Source organism: Eurosta solidaginis, chromosome 1 (genome assembly GCF_040869045.1).
Source record: "Eurosta solidaginis isolate ZX-2024a chromosome 1, ASM4086904v1, whole genome shotgun sequence".
In the NCBI taxonomy this organism is placed as follows: Eukaryota; Metazoa; Arthropoda; class Insecta; order Diptera; family Tephritidae; genus Eurosta; species Eurosta solidaginis.
Window position 1 is genome coordinate 391,720,150 of NC_090319.1, and position 20,803 is coordinate 391,740,952.

The window sequence follows — 20,803 nt, forward strand, 5'->3', positions numbered from 1 at the left end:
TTATGGGCGTAACTATGTAGGCGGAACCTTTCACCAACGCGTAATGCATGTTTGTACATACAGTTCTGATAGCAGTATTGAGGAGCTAGTTAAGTCACACTATGCCGTCGAATCAATTGGTATAAAAGAAGTACCCACTTTACTTTCTAAGGAAGACGAACGTTCGCAACGTATAATGGATTTAACCACGAAATATTTACCGAGTGATAAACGATGGGAAACTGGTCTCCTTTGGAAGCATGACTATATTCATTTGCCTGAGTCCCAACCCATGGCTACGCGGCGGCTACTGTGTCTCGAGAAGAGGATGGCAAAGAATCCAAACTTGAAGTCATTTCTAGTAGATACCATTAAACAATATGAGGAGAAAGGCTATGTCAGAAAACTGCGCGATGGGGAAGTTCTGGCCGGTCCAAAATCTTGGTATATACCAATATTTACTGTCACCAACCCTCGCAAAAATAAAACCAGGTTAGTTTGGGATGCAGCAGCTGCTGTAGGAAAGACCGCCTTAAACTCTGTCCTTTTAAAAGGCCCAGACCTAATGAAGTCGCTGTTGGGTATTCTCATCAGGTTTCGCGAAAAGCCTATAGCATTGTGCGGTGATATCCGTGAGATGTTTCACCAGATACGCATTAGACAGGAGGATCAGACTGCTCAGAAGTTTTTGTGGCGTGAAGGTGACACATCCAAGCAACCAAACGAATACGTCATGCAAGCAATGACATTTGGGGCAACTTGTTCTCCATCGCTAGCTAACTACGTTAAGAATAAAAATGCTGCCCGCTTTGAAGCCCAGGTCCCATGCGCTGTTAAAGCGATCTTGGATAACACCTTCGTAGATGATTGGCTTCAGAGTGTGGAAACTGAAGACGAGATTATCGAATTGGCCAAGACAGTACGTTTTATTCACTCTGAGGGAGGGTTTGAAATGCGAAGCTGGAAATCTAACTCCAGGAAGGTTTTATTGGCTATAACAGGGCAGTCCACACAGAATGACAAGTATATTGAAGAACCACTCTCTCGGCATGAAAAGGTACTTGGTATGTGGTGGTCACCCGCAGAAGACGTTCTAACATTCTTCGAAAATTTTCCTGAACAAATTTATGATGAAAACCATATACCAACAAAGCGTCAAATGTTACGTATCATAATGACAGTATTCGACCCTTTAGGACTTTTAGGTTTCCACATCATCTCTGCAAAGATTTTGATGCAAGAAGTATGGCGATCAGGCGTTTCATGGGACGAGCCTGTACGTATAGAGCAACAAGATAAATGGTGGAAGTGGCTACGATGCATGCCGGCAATCGCAAAGATCCGGGTTCCTCGGTGCGATCCATTAGTAAGTGGTGGTGAACGAATCCAGCTACATACCTTTGTCGATGCCAGTGTAGACGCGTACGCGGCCGTAGTATACCTCCGAGCAGAGAAAGGGTCAATCGTCAGTTGCTGCTTGGTTGCGTCTAAGACCCGAGTGGCGCCGCTTAAGCCCTTATCTATTCCAAGACTGGAACTAATGGGCGCAATACTTGGTTTGCGACTTTCAAAATTTATTTCTGAAGAGCTGTCAATTTTCATCGAAAAACGAGTATTCTGGACGGATTCAAAAAATGTTTTGTGCTGGATTAAATCAGATGCGAGAAAGTTTCATCAGTTTGTGGCGGTGCGCGTTGGCGAGATATTGGAAAATTCCAGAGTAGACGAATGGAGATGGGTACCGTCGGGGGATAACGTTGCCGACGAAGGTACAAAATTTAAACATGACGTAGAATTCAATGGAGCTGCGCGTTGGTATATCGGACCGTCGTTTTTGTATCAAGCAGAAAAGAACTGGCCACCCACTGATGTTAACCATAATCATGATAACGATAAAGAACTGATCTGCCATGTAGGTTTAAAAACGGCCGTGAGATCATCATGGTCACTGATTAGTGTGGATCCGCAACGGTTTAGCAAATGGGAAAAAATGCGGAATGCACAAAGCTACGTGTTTATGTTTCTTCAGAAAGTCACAAAGCGAACAAATTTATCAAAACTCGCCACATTGCCCAAAATAAATGATATTGCCGGTGTTGAATGCTTCATAATTCGTTGCTGTCAAGAAGAAGTGTTCGCTGAGGAAATACACCTTCTCAGGAAAGGGAAAGCAGTTCTAAAAACTAGTTCGATTTTTAAAGACTCTCCGTATTTGGACGAATATGGTCTCCTAAGGGTAAAAGGAAGAATAGACGCCGTTCAACACGTACCTTTCATATCTCATAACAGAATTTTACCACCGAAAGTTTCATCATCACCACAACGAAATTGTGGTTAATGAAATGAGACAGCGGTACTACGTGCAGGGCTTGAGAGCCTTGGTCAGAGAAACGGCAAAGAATTGTCAACTATGCCGAAACCGCAAAGCTCTACCAGCTTTCCCGGAAATGGGAAATATTCCACCAGAGAGATTTGCAGCGTACGAAAGGCCATTCACAAATACTGGTGTAGACCTTTTTGGGCCCATGGAAATAGTGATTGGCAGGCGACGAGAGAAACGCTGGGGGGTTGTGTTTACCTGTTTGACTATCAGAGCAGTGCATATTGAGGTTTGCAACTCGTTGTCCACAGATTCGTTCCTGCTCGTGTTGAAACAGTTTATGTCTCGCCGTGGTGTACCAAAGTGCATATGGTCGGACAATGGAACTAATTTTCGCGGGGCCAGCCGTATACTGCAAAACGAAATGGAACGCATGATATCCGGAGAGCTGGAGAGGCATCATCCTGAAATAAAATGGCACTTCATTCCGCCTATAACCCCTCATATGGGCGGTGCCTGGGAGCGCATGGTCCGATCAATCAAATCCATTTTGATGGACATTCGAATGGATATTCGAGAAGAGGTGCTCAGGGCAGCTTTGGCCGACGTCGAGTATACTTTGAATTCTCGTCCATTGACTTACATACCTTTGGATTACCCCGAAATGGAGGCACTAACTCCAAATCATTTTCTCTTGGGCAATTCTAGCGGCATACGAGAAAAGGACGAGCATAGCCCATGTGTAAAAGATTTGGGTAAACATTTTAGAATATCCAGTCAAATTTCAGATGAGTTTTGGAAGAGATGGATCCGTGAGTATCTACCCTGCTTAACCAGACGAACTAAGTGGTTCCAAAAGACACCACAACCTATTGCAGTGGGCGATGTGGTTATAATCGCAGATGACAACTTAAAGAGGAATACTTGGCCAAAAGGGGTGGTAATCGATGTTCACGCTTCCAAAAACGGGCAAGTACGAAGCGCTGTAGTGAAAACCGAGGTAGGGCTGCTCACTCGACCTGCTGTAAAACTCGCAAGATTGGACGTGAAGGGTAAACCTTGCACAGAGAACTGCTCAAAGTTTACGGAGGAGGGGATGTTGCGGCGCCCGTAAAACAATACGCCGGCGTTAGTGTCATCGCAAACCGGCTGGGCCTTTCGCTTACTTCTATTCCCATTCATTCGTTGTCAAGTTACTGCGCTCTCACACGATACTTATATTTACGTTCAATAGCGGCAAAACAGCGAGTTCCGCTAATTTCTATATATTTTGTTATATTAAATTCATTTTAAAGGAATAGTTCCGCTAGTTGCCTTTTTCGATATATAAGTCAAGGAAACTTAAAATTGTACTCTTTTAAGCGTTCGGGTGTTAAGCTAAACACAAGTGTAAGTTTATTCATTAAATTAAACGTGAGCCTTGTATGTAAATAATCGCTGAATAAATTTGCAGATTTTAGTGCATTTGTATCATCACTGAAAATACGTTTATTTATTTCACACCTGGCGCTACAGCTGTAATAAATGGGGCATATGACCAAAGAATGTAAGCAAAAGTCTACCAAAACACGACGAGCCTATTCTAACTTCATATGATATTAGTTAATTACCCCCAAGAGGGAAGTCAGTAGATAGTGATACAAAATTCTGGTTCAGAACTAGACCTTGAGTGCCAAATAAGTATTAGTTCGTTAATAGCTAGCTACTAGCTTTAACGAGCTGCGGCTACATATGAGTATGCCCCTTTCTCAACACTATTCCACCAGTACGTAAATATTGAAAAGGTACCAAAGTAGAAATTTATATATATGTAGTTAGGAACTAGTGGAAAGTTAAAGCAGCGGGACAATTTCCACCGCCTAGGACATCGCCATGTTAAATTCGCCAGTGGAAAACATGTAAAAGAGGTAGATGGCGAAATATTAGTGGTTCAGAATGCAGTAGAAATGCACTTATTTTGAACTAGAGATTCTCCTTACGGGGTAGTTTCTTTGACTTTTTATTTCAATTCGGTATATTATTTTTCTTGTTTATGAGACATTTTTTGGCTGGAAGTGGGAGGAACCGTAAAGTAACCATGCCTATCATTTTAGCACCTCAGTAATCTCTGTTGCTAATATATACATATATGTAAATTTGAACCGCATTTTAAAACAACCCACGCGGAGCCCTCTAATTAAGCATTTCAAAAGTTATAAAATTCAATTTCCAATGCAAAATTTGTGGAAATCTACATTCACATTTGGTATGATTATTGAAACACAAATTCCGGCGATATCTATAAATAAATAAATATAAATATATAAATAATAAATATAATAAATAATTAAATATAAATCTTTTAAAATAAAGTCGCTAAATGCCATGTACGCACATAACTTCACACAGAATGCTACGATTTTAAAACGGTTTTTTGCATTTGAAAGCTTAGCTACGTGAGATGGTACAGTTAATATAATTTGAAGGTATATATTATAGGGGCATGGCGAATTGCCAAAATGTAGTAAAAAACATAAAATTTTTGTTTACACAGCTATAACACATAAAATAAAATAATAAAAAAATTCTACTTTTCAGTAAAATTTTGAAATATTTACCTTCGATATGCATCAAAAAAATACTTGATTCCTTTCTTATATCAGCCAAATTATTTAAACAAAAGTAAAATTTTTACCAAAAAATGCGTGTGTGTGGTTCTTCGCTGTGAACTGTGCGCGATAATTGCTTTTGAGTGAAGCATGATGCGACACATACATACGTACATATATAGCATTCGCCGCGTTATTTAACTTCGGGCGTAGGTTTTTTATAGGTATGTATGGATGTACATCACTACATAGTATAAAACAAAGTCGCTTTTTCTGTCCCTATGTACCTTTGAATGCTTAAACCTTTAAAAATACGCAACGGATTTTGATGCGCTTTTTTTTAACAGATAAAGAGTGATTGAAGACGAAGGAACGGATGAACATATTTGACTGAAAATTAGTGGAGAGGTAGCTTAGAACCAGGAGCAAGACATAGGATAATTTTTATCCCGTTCTGGCTAGGGTCTTGAGATCAAAACGTGGACCTGGGCAATCCTGGGATATGTTTGTACAATATGGGTATCAAATGGAAGCTGTTTATGAGTACTTTGATACGGGGTCTTTTTCGCACCCGCGGGTAGCTAGGGTCTCGAAATATAAGCGAAAACGTGGACGCGGGTACCCCTAGAATGTGTTTATAGAATATGGATAACAAATGAAAGCTGTTGATGAGTGCTTTAGTACAGGGTAGTTTTCATACCTATTGGTGACTATGGTCCCGAGATTGAGGCCAAAACTTGGACCCGGGTACTAGAGGTTTACGCCGATCGCTTTATCGGCGGCGGCGGCGTGGGCTCTATTATATACCGGCGGCGGTGTTCTTACTTTAAAAAGCTTGATTTTTCTATTTAAAAAAATAATATTTAGGAAAGGTTTTGTTTGTATGTATTTAAGGAAATCAACGTGTTGGCCATTTCGATCCGGGGTTTTTGCCGCAAGATCTCGCAGACCGTTCAAAAATGTACAGGAGTAGCTCCTTGCGGAGGGATTGTCCCTCGTTCACTTACTCCAGAGAGGCTTCGAACCTAACCCCGGTCTTTGGAAATGGTACTGCTGCGTCTGCTGAAAAGAAATAGAGATACATAAAATAGCCACATTTTGTCTGCATATCTCGTGCAAAGCGTAGTTTCACCTAGGGTTAACTCCTAATAATCGTCGCGAACACAATTTCTTTAAATCATTTGTGGCTCCTTGGCGGTCACGCACAAAGGCGACTTACGGTTGCCATTAATGGTCTATTAATACTCATGACTCTCGTAGCACAGGGCGCCACCAGTGTTTTTCGGCTGTTTTTAAGAGCTACAATTCCCGATGTGCGAACAGTAGCAATCCCTACAACCAGTCGCTACCACCCACGCCTCCTGACCCGCACACCATATGCCAGTACAGAAGCTATAGGACTGCGACTTCGAACTCATACCTTCGTCGACTTCACTTTCCTAGAAGCTCAAGGTGTAGCCCCGAAGACTTTCCAACGGATGCTTTTGTCGCGCTATGCTGCCGAGCTACACCAGAGAAACGCCATGAAACGTTAGAGAGTGACTATTCGGTCAAGGATGCCGCCTTCGAAATCATAAGCAATCTAAGTGGAAGTCATTGCGTAATGGGTGAAAATCGTATAATCCTCGGCGCATCTGCATGATTAAAATTTTACAAGGACCCTGGATAAAATTTTTAAAATGTAGACCAAAGTTTGCAGACGTTTGTGTTCACAACATTGATTTCAATTTAAATCAAAACTATATTTTAGAATGAGAGTCGACCGATTTTAAGTTGAAAGATGTTTACTGCTGTTTTCCGGTCTTATGATATAAAAGCTCATTATGGATGACCGCGTAGCTTCAGTTTTCAGACTAGTTCGAATGTCCACTACGTTAGGGTAGTAGCACACACGGTCATTAGTTCGACTGTCTTCGGAAAGCTTTTGCTTCACCACTTTGAGTGTTCTTGCGAAGGACAAAGCCTCACCTGGTAAATATATGTGCCTACGTATTCACATTTGTAAAAGGAGCCGTAACGTGTAGTTGATATTTAAACTTGGTTGATAGGCTATAATCAATGTAATTCACTCCAAGGGACTAGTTTTGGATAGGGCCGCCAACTTTAGGAAATGTCAAACCGGGAGACTTGGGTGTTGAAAGATGAAGTGTGAAAATCAAAATTAAATTTTCAGACGCTATTGTATAATTTCGCAATAAACAACAGGTGTTTGAATGTAATCCCAAGCGATTTTTCAAACTCTTCTCATACGTACATATATCCTCAACTTAAGTAGAATCATTTCAATGGACTGTTTATGCCCCTAAAACCTACTAAAGGATTTTGCATCACTGATTTCGATTATTCTTTCAGCCAATCGCAATATAATATTTTAAAAAAAAATCGGCACCTTTTTTTGGTATTTTGGTTTTTTTTTACAACTTGAGGACAATTTGAAAACAATTTGAAACGCCTTGGGTCATTTTATTTGAATTCATGGTTCATTATTAATTTTTTGAAAAAAGTATGCAAAGTGAGCATATACATTTATTATATAACTTTTCTTTTAGTGTTTTGTTTTAATAACTTGGTGAATTGGGTGATGGAAAGTCCGTGTTAAGCTGACATCGAAAACGCCTGTTTTTTTAAATAACTTTTGAACATTTCGAACGAGTTAAATTTCGCAATTAGTTTCTTATAACTGGCAGTTATGCGCATCCGTTGATACCACTTTCCACCATATCCGACCAATTTTCGACATGAACAATAAATGGCATAAACAGGAGCAGAGTTAGACCGAAAAAGCTTATTAAAATGTATGCAGATAGACCAAACGGCAGAACAACGCGTGACGGGTCTGCTAGTATGTATATAGATAATGCTCCCACAAAACTTGGGGCAAGAGGTCAATGTAACAACACTGTCACAATTAAATTTATTGGCTCTGTTGGTGACGTAACTATTGACGTAATATTTTAATCAAATATTTTGTAACATGAAACCAAATATCGCTTAATGTGAAAATGTGCTTAGTCACTTTTTTTGAAGAATTGTATTTTAATGCAGTTTTAAAACTGAATTCAAAATACATCGATAACAAGAAAAAAATATTTTAATTTTTACGTGCTGTTTGCAATGATGTGTAAATGTGCTAAGTCGTCAACTGTTCAAAAAAGATGTGCTAAGTCAACCAGTCAATAATATCAATCTGAATTACTAGTAATTTCTTTGTGCGCGCATTTTATTTACTTATTTAATTCATTCAGTCTAAAAGTACATGCTTTGTTGTTGTTGTATTAACGATAAAGACACTCCCCGAAGGCGTTGGGCCGATGTTGATGGTCCTTTGCCGCATATAGATCCGGTACGTTCCGGTAACAAAGCACTATTAACGTACTACTCCGACCATCTCCGGAACGATTTATATGACCACATTAAACCTTATAGGCCATCCCGTCCTCCCCACCCCCTAGTTCCATGAGGAAGTTGGGGTCGCCAGAGCCTCGGCTGTCAATGAAACAGAATTCGCCACGGGTAGGTGAGGTTGGCAATTGGGTTGGAGAAGCCATATATTGCGCTGGGAACCCCTTGAGAGGGTTGCCTACACAACCCCTTGAAATTGGATTCACCCAATTGAGACATACCTTTGGTGTTTGATAAATGCTTTGCGCTTACCATAATCTACTTTAATTCTTACATGTCGATAACTACATGCTTTGTTACAAACTAGTTAAACATAGAAAACAATTCAAGCTTAAACTTATATAAGCTGTTATTAAAATTAAGAATACTACTGAATCGATTTGCTAGATGTATAGTCCTAGTTATAGGTTCATTCATAGCATAATTCGTTTTATTAGTTATTTAGATAAATAACACTGGGTCAACAACATTTTTGTACATGGGTCGTGCGTATATTTTTTTATTGCTTTTGCACCCAGACATAAGAATATGAACATAAAAATGTTTTTGATTTAGTTTTGTTCGAAAAAAATGAGAAAAAGGAAAAACATGAAAATTCATCAAAATTTGACATAGATTTGATTTATTCTAGTATAGTAAAAACCAATTTAAGATTTATTCTTATAAATTTAGTTTTAGAATACAGTTTAAATGTTTAAAAATGCTTTTTCCTGCTTTTCCTGCCATATTAGGTAACATTTTCTCTTATTAACGTCCAAATATAGCCCCCCATCATGCTTTCCGTATACTGGCCTTGGTAGCGTTTCTCAAACTCCATTATATCTTGATGGAATCGCTCCCCGTGTTCTTCTGAATAAGCTCCCATATTATCTTTGAATTTATCCAGATGTGAATGTAACATGTGCATATTTAGCGATATTCTACCTCCGATGGCGGAAAATTTTTTAATCATGCCAGTTGTCAGTTCATCATAATTTTCATCCCTATGATTTCCAAGAAAGCCATGAACTACTGCCTTAAAACTGTTCCACGCTAGTTTCTCCTCATTGCTAAGTAGGTCCGGGAAATTATCGCAGTTCATAATTTTTTTTTATTTGAGGGCCAACAAAGACTCCAGCTTTAATTTTCGCCTCTGACAGCTTTGGAAAAAAGTCTGCAAATATTTGAAAGATTTAGACTGAATATTAAGAGCCTTCATAAATTGTTTAATACGGCCCAATTTAATATGCAATGGCGGCATCAATATATTTTTAGGATAGACAATTGCTTCATGTTTAATAATAAATCTTCCCACTCCATACTCAGTACGTCCAGGCCAATGTTTTTGGCGATAGTGGGCGGCATTTCTGCTATCCCATAGACAAAGATAACAGACAAACACAGATGTTTGGTATATCCACCTTGCATTCCAGTAAAAAAAACAAACCATCTTGAAGTCTCCAATAACTTCCCACTTGTATTCCGTATATTTGATTGCAGTTAATAGCATTTTAATACTGTCATAATTTTCTTTGAGATGTATGGAATGTGCCAGTGGAATAGATGGAAATTTGTTCCCATTGTGTAGTAGAACTGCTTTTAGACTTTTTGTTGAGCTGTCGATAAAGAGGCGCCATTCATTTGTATTACAAGGAATACCAATTGCTTCAAATAAACCTTTCACGTCATAGCAAAAACAGAGTCCATCTTCCTTACTGTAGAAACAAGAAAATTCTTCATGACGCTTTCTTTGCCGAGATTTTCGAACATCAGAAGTAAGTAAATTTCGTTCTTTAAGCCGCGATGCTAATAACTCTGCTTTGTCTTTTGATAGATTTAAGTCTCTTAATAAGTCATTGAGATCTTTAGAGTTGATGAGATGTGATATTCCTGGTTCAAATTGAGGAACAAAATCGGAATGTACGGATGCAGATGAACTCGGTATTTGAAAGCTGCCTTGAGGGAATAGTTGCTTTTCCAACAGAGGTGGATCAGGTACAGGATTTTGTTCCGAATGTGGTACTGGAGCGGATGTCGATGGTAGTTCCGGATATATTGTTTTCCTTAAACGTTTCGCTTTCAGTGGTTTCACTACACAAAAATAGCAATCAGTGTCATGATTACTCGGTTCCCTCCAAATCCTCTGCACTGCGAACTGCATGGCTCTTTTCTCACCCTTATACCAAGCTATAATAAAACGTAAAGCATTTCATAACAATTTCAGTTATTATGCAATTATATATATGTAGATATATGTATATATATATGAAACAGTTAGTACAATAAAAAAGATAAAATAAACTTACGCTCCAGAATGCTTCTGCAAGAGTTACATAAAAACATGTGCAGCCCATTTTTTGTCCTGGTTTTTAACAGGTAGACCGAAGTAGGCTAGGTAGGTCTCGCAAATCCTTGTGTTTTTAGTTAAATCAAACTTTTTTGTCTTCTTTTAATACATTCGCCACATATATAGCAAAACGAATTAGCCGCTCGTTTACAACTTCTCGACAAAACATAGTGTCGCCCACAACGAGTGACCCAAGAAACTACAGCGTCTTAAAAAAATTTTACTTTTAAAAACGCTATCAGGTAGCTGGCATGCTCTATTGCTAGGCCTACCAATCCGTAAGTAAAAGTTTCGATGAGTTTCTTAATATGTACTTAACGAATTGCCAATTCTACCTAAAATCATGTGTATCTGGGACCTTTTATCTCCTTTTTACTGTTTCTCAGCCACATTTTTTGTTTTTTTTTTTAGATGAGTATGTTGTGCTTTAAGTAGATCTTTTTTCGATGCATCGCTGCATCAGGTAGCTACCCGCCGCCCTCTATCGACCGAAATAGCGCGAAAGGACCTACATTAGCCTGGTGCAAAAATGCAAAATATTCAAATCGCTATAACTTCTACAAAACCAAATATTTTTGATTCGTAATTGCATTTTTTTTTATAGAATTGAACATAGAATCCGAATATATAGGGCAAAACCCATGTACAAAAAAAAAATTTTTTTGTTGACCTGTGTAATCTATTATGCCGAAGATCACGCATTGGAATATATGGAATGAACAAATTAGATAAATCAGAGCAATTCGTGCTAACGTTTATTACATTATAGGCAAGCATGAGTGAGATTCAAGTTGTTCTGTCATGCAAAGCCTGAAGACCAAGCAATTTGCACCTGCATATGATGGGAGGCCGTCTGGCCAATGAAGCATACGTAAAGCAATTTTTGTAAAAAATGTTTGAACTCTCTCAATTTTATAGGAGTTATATTCATAGAATTGAGCGGCCACCGTGGTATGATGGTAGCGTGCTCCGCCTATCACACCGTATGCCCTGGGTTCGCACCCCGGGCAAAGCAACATCAAAATTTTAGAAATAAGGTTTTTCAATTAGAAGACAATTTTCTAAGCGGGGTCGCCCCTCGGCAGTGTTTGGCATGCGCTCCGGGTGTATTTCTGCCATGAAAAGCTCTCAGTGAAAACTCATCTGCCTTGCAGATGCCTTTCGGAGTCGGCATAAAACATGTAGGTCCCGTCCGGCCAATTTGTAGGGAAAATCAAGAGGAGTATGACGCAAATTGGAAGAGAAGCTCGGCCTTAGATCTCTTCGGAGGCTATCGCGCCTTACATTTATTTTTTATTTATAATATTCATAGAAAGGATTCCACGTTATTGAGCAATATTAAAGACGACTTCTGACCAAGGATATATAAAGTGCCTTCGACGTCATAGGGTCCTTAAAGTCACTGGTGTTACGTCTACTGAACCCAAACAGTGCAACAAATTTTGAAACAACGAAGTCAATGGTACTAGAAAAAGAGAGTTTGGAGCTAAAAATTACACTCAAGTCTTTACTCTCTTGACAACGATTAGCAGATTTAGTATTTAGTTTGTAGATAAAGTATGTGGCAGTTGTCTTTTTGGAATAAGACACAACACAGCATTGGTTTGAATTTAAATATAAATTATTGTCTGCGCACCATCCGGCAAGAGTCCAGATCAGAACCGTTAGAATAGTTTGACAAATAAATAGTATTTTTTGTGAAATATATAGTTTTAGTGTTTTATTTCAATCATTAAAGGTGAGGAGTGATGGGAAAACATATTGAGTAAAAAGTGCTAAGTCAGGAGAAAAAATTTGTTATGAGTGCGGAAATTTGCTAAGTCATAAAATTGCTTTTTCAAAGCTTCTACACCCAAAAGCATTGCAATTAAGGTATCCTCATTCACAGTTTTGATAAAAGAAGGTTATTTCAAAAGTTATTAATTTTTTTCGTCTCCTGTAAAATTCGTAAAAAGTGACTTAGCACATTTTCACATTAAGCTAACGATATTCAACTTTTTCCGACCCCAAACATTTGAAATTTTTTAAATATAGTTTTTCAATACAAAAAAGTTTCAGTGCACTTACAATTTTGTACATGTGTTGTGATTCGCATTTCCATATAAAAAATTTTGAGCAGCACTGTATATAATAAAAGGCAACAAATAGGCGGCAACCTTGTAAAAACACCATAACTCCAGGAAATTTTTTAATGCGACCTAAGCGCGGTTTTTCAGTTTAACCTTACCACTTGGTTCGATAACATAAAATTCTGCTGCGCACTGAAAAACCGGGCCTTTAGTTTAATTTTTATGTTTCTCATGCATATATGTGTGTATATCTAATTAAAAATTTGCCTAGTATATTTATTTTTCTTTTCTGTCAATAGCGTTTTCCTTATATTTGACTGGAGGATTGGGCATAACTGCGGGTGCACATCGCCTTTGGGCTCATCGCTCCTACAAAGCCAAATGGCCTTTGCGCCTTATATTGATGGTTTTCAATACAATTGCCTTCCAGGATGCTGCCTATCATTGGGCGCGGGATCATCGTGTGCATCATAAATATTCAGAAACTGATGCTGATCCACACAATGCCACACGTGGTTTCTTCTTTTCTCATATCGGTTGGCTCCTATGTAAAAAACATCCGCAAGTGAAGGCTAAAGGCAAAGGTATGGATTTGTCCGATTTACGTGCCGACAAAATTTTGATGTTCCAGAAGGAGTAAGTAAATTCTGTGGACAATGAAATGAAATTGAAATAATCACAATGCTTCTTAATTTTCTATAGGTATTACATGATTTTGATGCCGATTCTGTGCTTCGTGCTGCCAACTTTGGTTCCAATGTTCGGTTGGAATGAGAGTTTTCTCAATGCATGGTTTGTTGTTGCTATGTTCCGTTGGTGTTTCACGCTGAATGCAACTTGGCTTGTGAATAGTGCAGCACATAAATTTGGAGGTCATCCTTACGACAAGTATGTATACATATTAAATTATACGCATGTATGCATATAAGTATGTATGTATTAGTGTTCGATTAGAATGCATAAAATGCTTATATTGTAATAAATAAATAATTTAAGTTTGCATAACTAACAGATTTTTAATTGTATTTGTACAGATACATCAATCCATCAGAAAATAAGTCGGTTGCTTTATTTGCTTTTGGCGAAGGTTGGCACAATTACCATCATGTCTTTCCATGGGATTATAAAACCGCTGAGCTTGGTGGTTATTCCTTGAATTTGACCAAAGCTTTTATTGATTTCTTTGCAAAAATCGGCTGGGCCTACGACTTAAAGACGGTGTCTCCTGATATTATTGAAAAGCGCGTCAAACGAACTGGAGATGGTACACATGCCACTTGGGGTTGGGGTGATAAAGATCAATCAAAAGAAGATATCGCAGATGCATTAATCACACACAAAAAAGATGAATAAATTACTAAAAAAAAACATCCAGCAAAGAGCAAAGGATCAAAGTGATGTGATAAGTAAAATTTTGAAAGATGTAATAAAAAGGAGGGGAAATCACCAAATGTAAAATAATGAGAAGAACTATTGCAAAATCAAAAGTAATTTTCATTAAATGATTGTATACTTAAGAGAATTATCAATCTGGAAAAATGTTTGGACATAAATTAGAATAATAATGAATCAACAAGTTTGGCAAACATTATTGGTTTGACGTGAATTATTAGTTTTGTACGTCGCATACTATCCAGCATTGATTGGTTAGTAAGTTCTAAAAGCTAATAAGATTTCGATATCGTAAAATTCCTATTCAAAAATAATTGAACGATCGTATACGATAGTTCTCGGCCGCCTATGCCTTCCATATTTTAAAAATATAGCCAATTTTCAACAGCCATCATATCGCTGATCTCATTGCCTCGTAGGCTCGAAAATTTTTACAGAACTAATTGCGTTTGCCATTTTGGAAATAAATAAAATCTGTACTTGTACATATTTGTATACTTGTATGCAAACACACACTTTTTAGAAATATAAATAAAGTTACTACAAATGGGGTTGCTAGTATTTATGAGTAAAAACCAATAGATTAGCGCTGTTTCTATCGACGTGTATTTTTTGGTATATGGACGTCAAAATAAACAGTTCCAATATATAAATTACATATGTTATTTCTTAAACTTATTGTATAAACTATTAAATATAATTGTTGAGTAATAGTAAAAGAAAATAAGCGACTATTTTTTTAATGTTCTTGTAGTTATTTCATCATCCTTATATACAAACCATACATATTTCAAAATACATATGTTGGCCAATGTGAACTAAATTTAAATACAAATCAATACAAAACAAACTTTAACACGAAGTTTTAATCTAATTTAATGACACTGCTGATTATGTCCAGTTATATCTTTCGGGAAATCATGGAACAAATAAATTATGTTAAAAATCATGAAAAGCGAGTGCGTGCGTAGATTCGATTACACAGGCCGGCAGCATCTCAGACCCAGAAACCGGACTATATATTTTCGAAGGATTTTGATGCGATGAATCAAAATCTGGCCTCAAAATTGCTCTATCAGCTCTGGTTTTCGAGATATCCTAACCTAAAAGTGCAAAAAAAACCGTTATTGTCCATATTTGAGGTTATGTAGCCTTGAAGATGTTTTCTTTCACCAAAATTAAAGGATGGCATATTTAAATACAAGTCTTTTTCTTTCAAATGGAGTTTGCTCAAGCATCTTTTTTTTCGCTGAGATATCGCATTTTAAAATTAAATGCTGTTTAATACATAGAAACCTGAGCAGACATCTAATTAAAGGACCCCGCGTAATGTAATATCCGCAAGCATTATGAGGAAATACGGAGAAAACAAAATAATGTCCTCAGTGATATCCACAAAAAGGCGGCGGACCTCTATGCTGGAATTGCCTGTCGAACCCCTGAGCTCGCAGAAGAGGAAAGGGATCTTCCTAGGGAGAGGTGAGTCTCACCACATCAACTTTGCTCTCGATACCGTAACAGGCTACACTCTTACCTATTCAGAATCACATGACACGAATTATCTTTTCAATTGCAATGTGGAATCAACGCCTCTAACACCCCTTTCACTATGGTCTACCCCTGTTGAAACTGCTATTTTCCTAGGACTCCAGTTAGAGGATATTGATGCCAATTTGTGAGTGATCGCACCTATGGGATGGGGCGAAGCATTGTTCCAACAACAATAACCAGTACAGATATGGCAGTGCAATGTACATAAGTTCTACTTAGTTAATCTCTCCACAACGTTTAATGCCATAAAAAATACTCCGAAGAGATTTAGACCCAGCTTCTCTTCCAATTTGCGGCATGCTACATATTTCATGACGATTCCGAACGGCATCTCAAGGCATATAAATTTTCACTGGGAAGCTTTTCATGGTAGAAATACACTCGGAGTGCATGCCAAACCACTGCTTAGGGGCGACTCTTTTTAGAAAAACTTTTCTAACTGAAACAACTTTTTTTAAACACCTAAAAATCTTTTAAATCATTTATTGTTCTTACGTTTCTCTTTAAATGTATCCTTAAAATAATGTTCGATTTCGTCCAAGCTTAAACTCCCTTATCTGTTTTTTTATATTCTCAAAACATACGATAACATTTTAAAAAAAGTTTTTTCGTTTTTGATAAAAATTCCGAAGTACTCACTTAGATCGAGTATACTCGATACCTTTTACTGAGTATGAGTACTAGAATCGATACTTTGATCCGAGTATTTTATACGAGTACCAGTATCGATACTTTTTCTAAAAGTTCTATCACTATACTGATACTTCGGGAACATTGCGCTGCTGTGTTGACTGCGCTGGTGCCGTTTGGACCGATGACGTCTGATCGGTATACTCATGAAGAAGCTTGTTATGGCTGCGTTTGCAACCATTGGATGGGCATGGTTTACGACGTTGGCAATCACGCGAAGGGTGACCTTTGTTTAGGCATGCAAAGCATAATCGTTCACCTCCTTCCATCTATCAGCAACACTTTCGTCGATAAAACGTTTGCACCCTGCGATTTTGTGCTGACCTTGACATATGGTGCACCTGGGTGTATATGATCGACTTTAATCTACTGCATGGCGAACGACACGACGCTTGGGATCATGATGCTCTGGCTCCTGATTGATGCATATTAAATTTGCTGTTTCATTTAGCCAGTTTCTAAAATGGATGACTGTTAGATAAGGCTGCAGTACAGCTGAATAACGTACCCATTCAGTACGATTCGACATCGGCAGCTTGCTGACGAGCTCAGAGATTAGGGTGGGATTGGCCAGGTGCTGATGCCCACCTGCAGATTGGAGAAAGGCTGATAAATTCCTTTTGTGGCGAATGGTACCAGCTTGGTGACTCAACTCTCCGAAATTGGGGCTATACCTTTCACGATGGCAAGCAGACTCTGGATAAGCTGCTCAGAACGTCCAAAGCGAAATCGTAGCTGCTCGAAGATTGCGCCTACATGGTCAGTATATATTAGTAGAAACGTAGCGGTCTCCTTGGCTTCCCCTTTCAGACATTTTTGTGGCGGTTGTTTTCCAGATTGGTATACCCATATGCAATCGTTGACTGCTCAAAAGCAATGACGAATACCGGCCAATCCTCTGCTAGTACACTAAACTCTGGCAATTCCTGCAGCTTTCTTGGTATTAAAGATCCCCTGTTTGTTTGCATACAATTTTCGACGTACGGTGGTGTAATAGTATTCCTTTGAATATTTCGGAACGATGGCGTGGACGTGACAGATGCGGCTGACCCATAATTTAGTAGCAGAGGACCAGTTGAGGCAGTGGAACTGCTTTGGCTTGGGAAGTCCCGACAAATAAAGCATATGATCCCATGGTGAATAGAGTGGACTAAATATTGCCAGTGGCTGCTGATACAGCACTCGGAGCGACTGTATCTGAGTGTATAGTAGCAAAGAGGATCTATCCTCTTTGGTAATGGATGGATTAGTGGGATTCATTGCCGTGATAGCATATGTGATTGTTGAGGATGGAGCAGACAAATCTCCGGACCGAGTTGAATTGACGTATGACGCTGCGACGAGTGGAGCTGCAGAAACTGTGAGGCGTAGCATAACCTAATTAAGGTTCAGTTGGTCGTACTTATGACTATCAATAGAAATTTGTCTGGTCCTAGGGTGTTGATGAAGAGTGTGAGGACCTACCTAATTATTTTCTAGCTTTTAGTATTATTATTACTTCATGTACATAAGTATTGTTTTCAATAAAATCGTTTACCTTAAATTTTTTTTTTATTATTTTATTTTCACGTTTTTAGTCTTTATTTAATTGCCTATAATTTCTCATTCTATTTAGTTCATTTAGTGACTCATTGTTACAAGGACTCTTTCCTGACAATTTGTTGCAATCTAAGTCCTCAATACATAATCCTTCCAAAGACTTTACTCGAGCCACGTATGCTTGCTTGTCCCTCCTCGAACTCCAAAATATTTTGATGTCACTTCTACCGGACTGTATGTAATATTTGTTCCAAATGTGAGCCAAATCGGACCACAAATACGAGTATTTTTAATATCTCGATCCTTGCGCCACCTGGTGGCAATTTTTTTTCATATGTCACTTTCCATTCATGTATGTAATATGTGTTCCAAATATGAGCCAAATCGGACAGCATAGGTCGCTTTTCGATCCATGCGCCACCTAACGGAGCGTTTTCTTATTATCGCATTGTCATCGGGTTCTGAACTATATTCCAAGTTTCAAGCTTGTAGCTTATCGGGAAGTTACTTAAATTTCAATCACAAAATTCGTGCCAGCCAGCCAACCAGCCAGCCTGTCAAGTCAAGCGAAATAAAACCGTTAAAACCGTTCGCCGATAAGAACGATACACTTTTCCGATACATATGTTTTAACCGTAAAAACATTTTAGTTAAATAATTCATTAAAATAAAAGAAATTTACACAAAACCACGCTCTTGTATTTTGCAAGAAAAAGTATAGGATAGCATATTAACTGTTCGCTCAACGGTCAACCGTGACGTAGATGCGCAGGCATCGGTGCAATTCAGAAACGAAACATCAAAACAAAGGAGAATTAAACAAGGGGTGCCACAGGGTGGTGTCCTATCCCCGCTTTTGTTTAATTTCTACATATCTAAGCTACCTTCACCACCGGAAGGAGTCACAATCGTTTCCTACGCTGATGACTGCACAATAATGGCCACAGGCCCAGGCCCAAAGATCGATGAGCTATGCAATAAAATAAACGGCTATCTCCCTGATCTCTCCAGTTTTTTCGCCTCGCGAAACCTGTCATTGTCACCGACTAAATCTTCCGCGACCTTATTTACAACATGGACGCCCCAAATGTCGACCATATTGAACATCCACGTCGATGGTTCTACGCTACCGACTGTCCTACACCCCAAAATCTTGGGTGTGACGTTTGATCAGGATCTACATTTTGGTGCGCACGCAACCGCAATTGTTCCAAGAATTCAGAGCCGTAATAAAATCCTCAAATCCCTTGCTGGCAGTACCTGGGGAAAAGATAAAGAAACGCTCTTGACCACATACAAAGCAATTAGCCAGCCGATTACGTGCTACGCGTCACCCATATGGTCGCCAAGCCTAAAAACCACCCACTGGAAGAAACTACAGGCCTGCCAAAATACTGCTCTCAGAATCGCCACGGGCTGTCTTCTTATGTCCCCAGAACACCATCTGCATAATGAGGCGAGAATACTCCCCATCAGGGAGGGAAATGAGATGCTGACCAAACAGTTTCTGTTGAATACCCAGAAACCTGGGCATCCCAACAGACATCTGATTGACGAACCAGCACCGCCTAGGGGCCTAAGGAGTCATCTCCGTAAGCATTTTGAGGAAATACGGCACCTGAGAACCCAGCCGTATGAAGCGGAAAAACACAAGCAGGTCCTTGGTGAACTCCATAGACAGGCGTCGGACCTTTATGTCGGGAATTGCCCGGTGAATCCAGTACTTGAAAAAAAATATCCAGAACTCGCAGAAGAGGAACGCATACTCCCCAGGGAAACGCGTGTCACTCTTGCTCAACTTCGTTCTGGATACTGTAACAGGTTAAACTCTTACCTATCCAGAATCAACCCCGACATACAAAATGTATGCCCTGCTTGCAATGTGTCCACACATGACACCAACCATCTCTTTAATTGTAATGTGGAACCAACGCCTCTAACACCCCTTTCCTTATGGTCCACCCCTGTTGAAACGGCAAGTTTCCTTGGACTCCCGTTAGAGGATATTGATGACAATTTGTGATCGGTCGCGGCTATTAGGTGGGGCGAGCATTGCTACAACAACAACAACAACAACGTAGATGCGCAGAACGAAGCAGATTTGAACTCGCGAATGCGCAATCTGGGTTGGTGATTTGTGGTTTGAACATACCATTGTGAATTCATACAAGTTCTTTCTATTCCTCCATTGCCATACCTACCTGTCAAATAATAGGGAGAATGGAAGAAAGGTTGAATTTTTGCTCGCCGTTATTAAATTGGAGTGCCACGAATCACCCATTTGCATTTCAAATCAGCTTTTCTTTTAATTGCCTATAGAGAAAATCAGGCTACATATTGATTTTAATTTCCAAAATCTACACCTTTTCCAGTTTAAGATCAGAAATTTACAATTCAAGTTCAGAATTTCCAATTTAAATTCAGAAATTTACAATTCGAATTCAAAAAATTACAATTCAAGTTCAGAATTTCCAATTCAAGTTCAGAAAATTTGTCAGGTATAAGGATGCATTGGATTTCTTAACTCGTTTAAATCAATTTTGCGAGGTAGCGAAGAAAAACCCCTTTCCTCTCTTCTCGCTCTCTCTTCCGTTCAGAAGTAAGTTGCAATACCATCCAGATATATTCTAAGGATCACAACCATTGATCTGCATTGAATATGACAGCAGTGATGACGAAGATATGACCACTTAAACAGTCAATGGACCGTGCCCACTTCTGCAAGTAACGTACATATAGGTACTGTGTACACAGATCTTCGCACCGTCAAAAATATCTCAACTTAGGTATCCGCCATCATCATCATGAATTGGCGCTTAACCGCCTAGGCGATTTTGGCCGTTTCGTAACAAATAACACCAGCTTTCCCTGTTTCGCGGTAAGAGGTCTCTCCCTTCCACTACTTTCAAACTGCGGCTTCGACTGAAGTACTTTCTTGGCCGGAGCG

At 38.9% G+C, this 20,803-nt stretch overlaps 2 protein-coding genes and 1 long non-coding RNA gene across 6 annotated transcripts in view; 2 read left to right on the forward strand and 1 right to left on the reverse strand.

Moving 5' to 3' along the window:
- Positions 1-14,926, forward strand: part of LOC137238489 (acyl-CoA Delta-9 desaturase-like) — a 142,503-nt gene extending 127,577 nt beyond the window's left edge. For all 4 annotated transcript variants that reach the window (XM_067763543.1, XM_067763545.1, XM_067763542.1 and 1 more), the window contains 3 exons: positions 12,984-13,320; positions 13,387-13,572; positions 13,719-14,926. In XM_067763543.1, the coding sequence (XP_067619644.1) occupies positions 12,984-13,320; positions 13,387-13,572; positions 13,719-14,037 (842 nt within the window). In that variant the 3' untranslated portion in view covers positions 14,038-14,926. The remainder of the gene's footprint in view (positions 1-12,983; positions 13,321-13,386; positions 13,573-13,718) is intronic.
- On the forward strand, positions 896-3,845 carry LOC137238485 (uncharacterized). The gene is made up of 2 exons (XM_067763536.1): positions 896-3,688; positions 3,753-3,845. Exon 1 carries the CDS (start codon positions 932-934, stop codon positions 2,315-2,317), a length of 1,386 nt encoding a protein of 461 aa, XP_067619637.1. The 5' UTR covers positions 896-931; the 3' UTR covers positions 2,318-3,688; positions 3,753-3,845.
- LOC137238495 (uncharacterized) lies at positions 14,434-18,118 on the reverse strand. The gene is made up of 2 exons (XR_010949203.1): positions 17,855-18,118; positions 14,434-17,781 (listed from the first exon to the last, which is right to left on the reverse strand). It is a non-coding gene; the product is annotated as an uncharacterized lncRNA (long non-coding RNA).
- Positions 18,119-20,803: the final 2,685 nt, after the last annotated feature.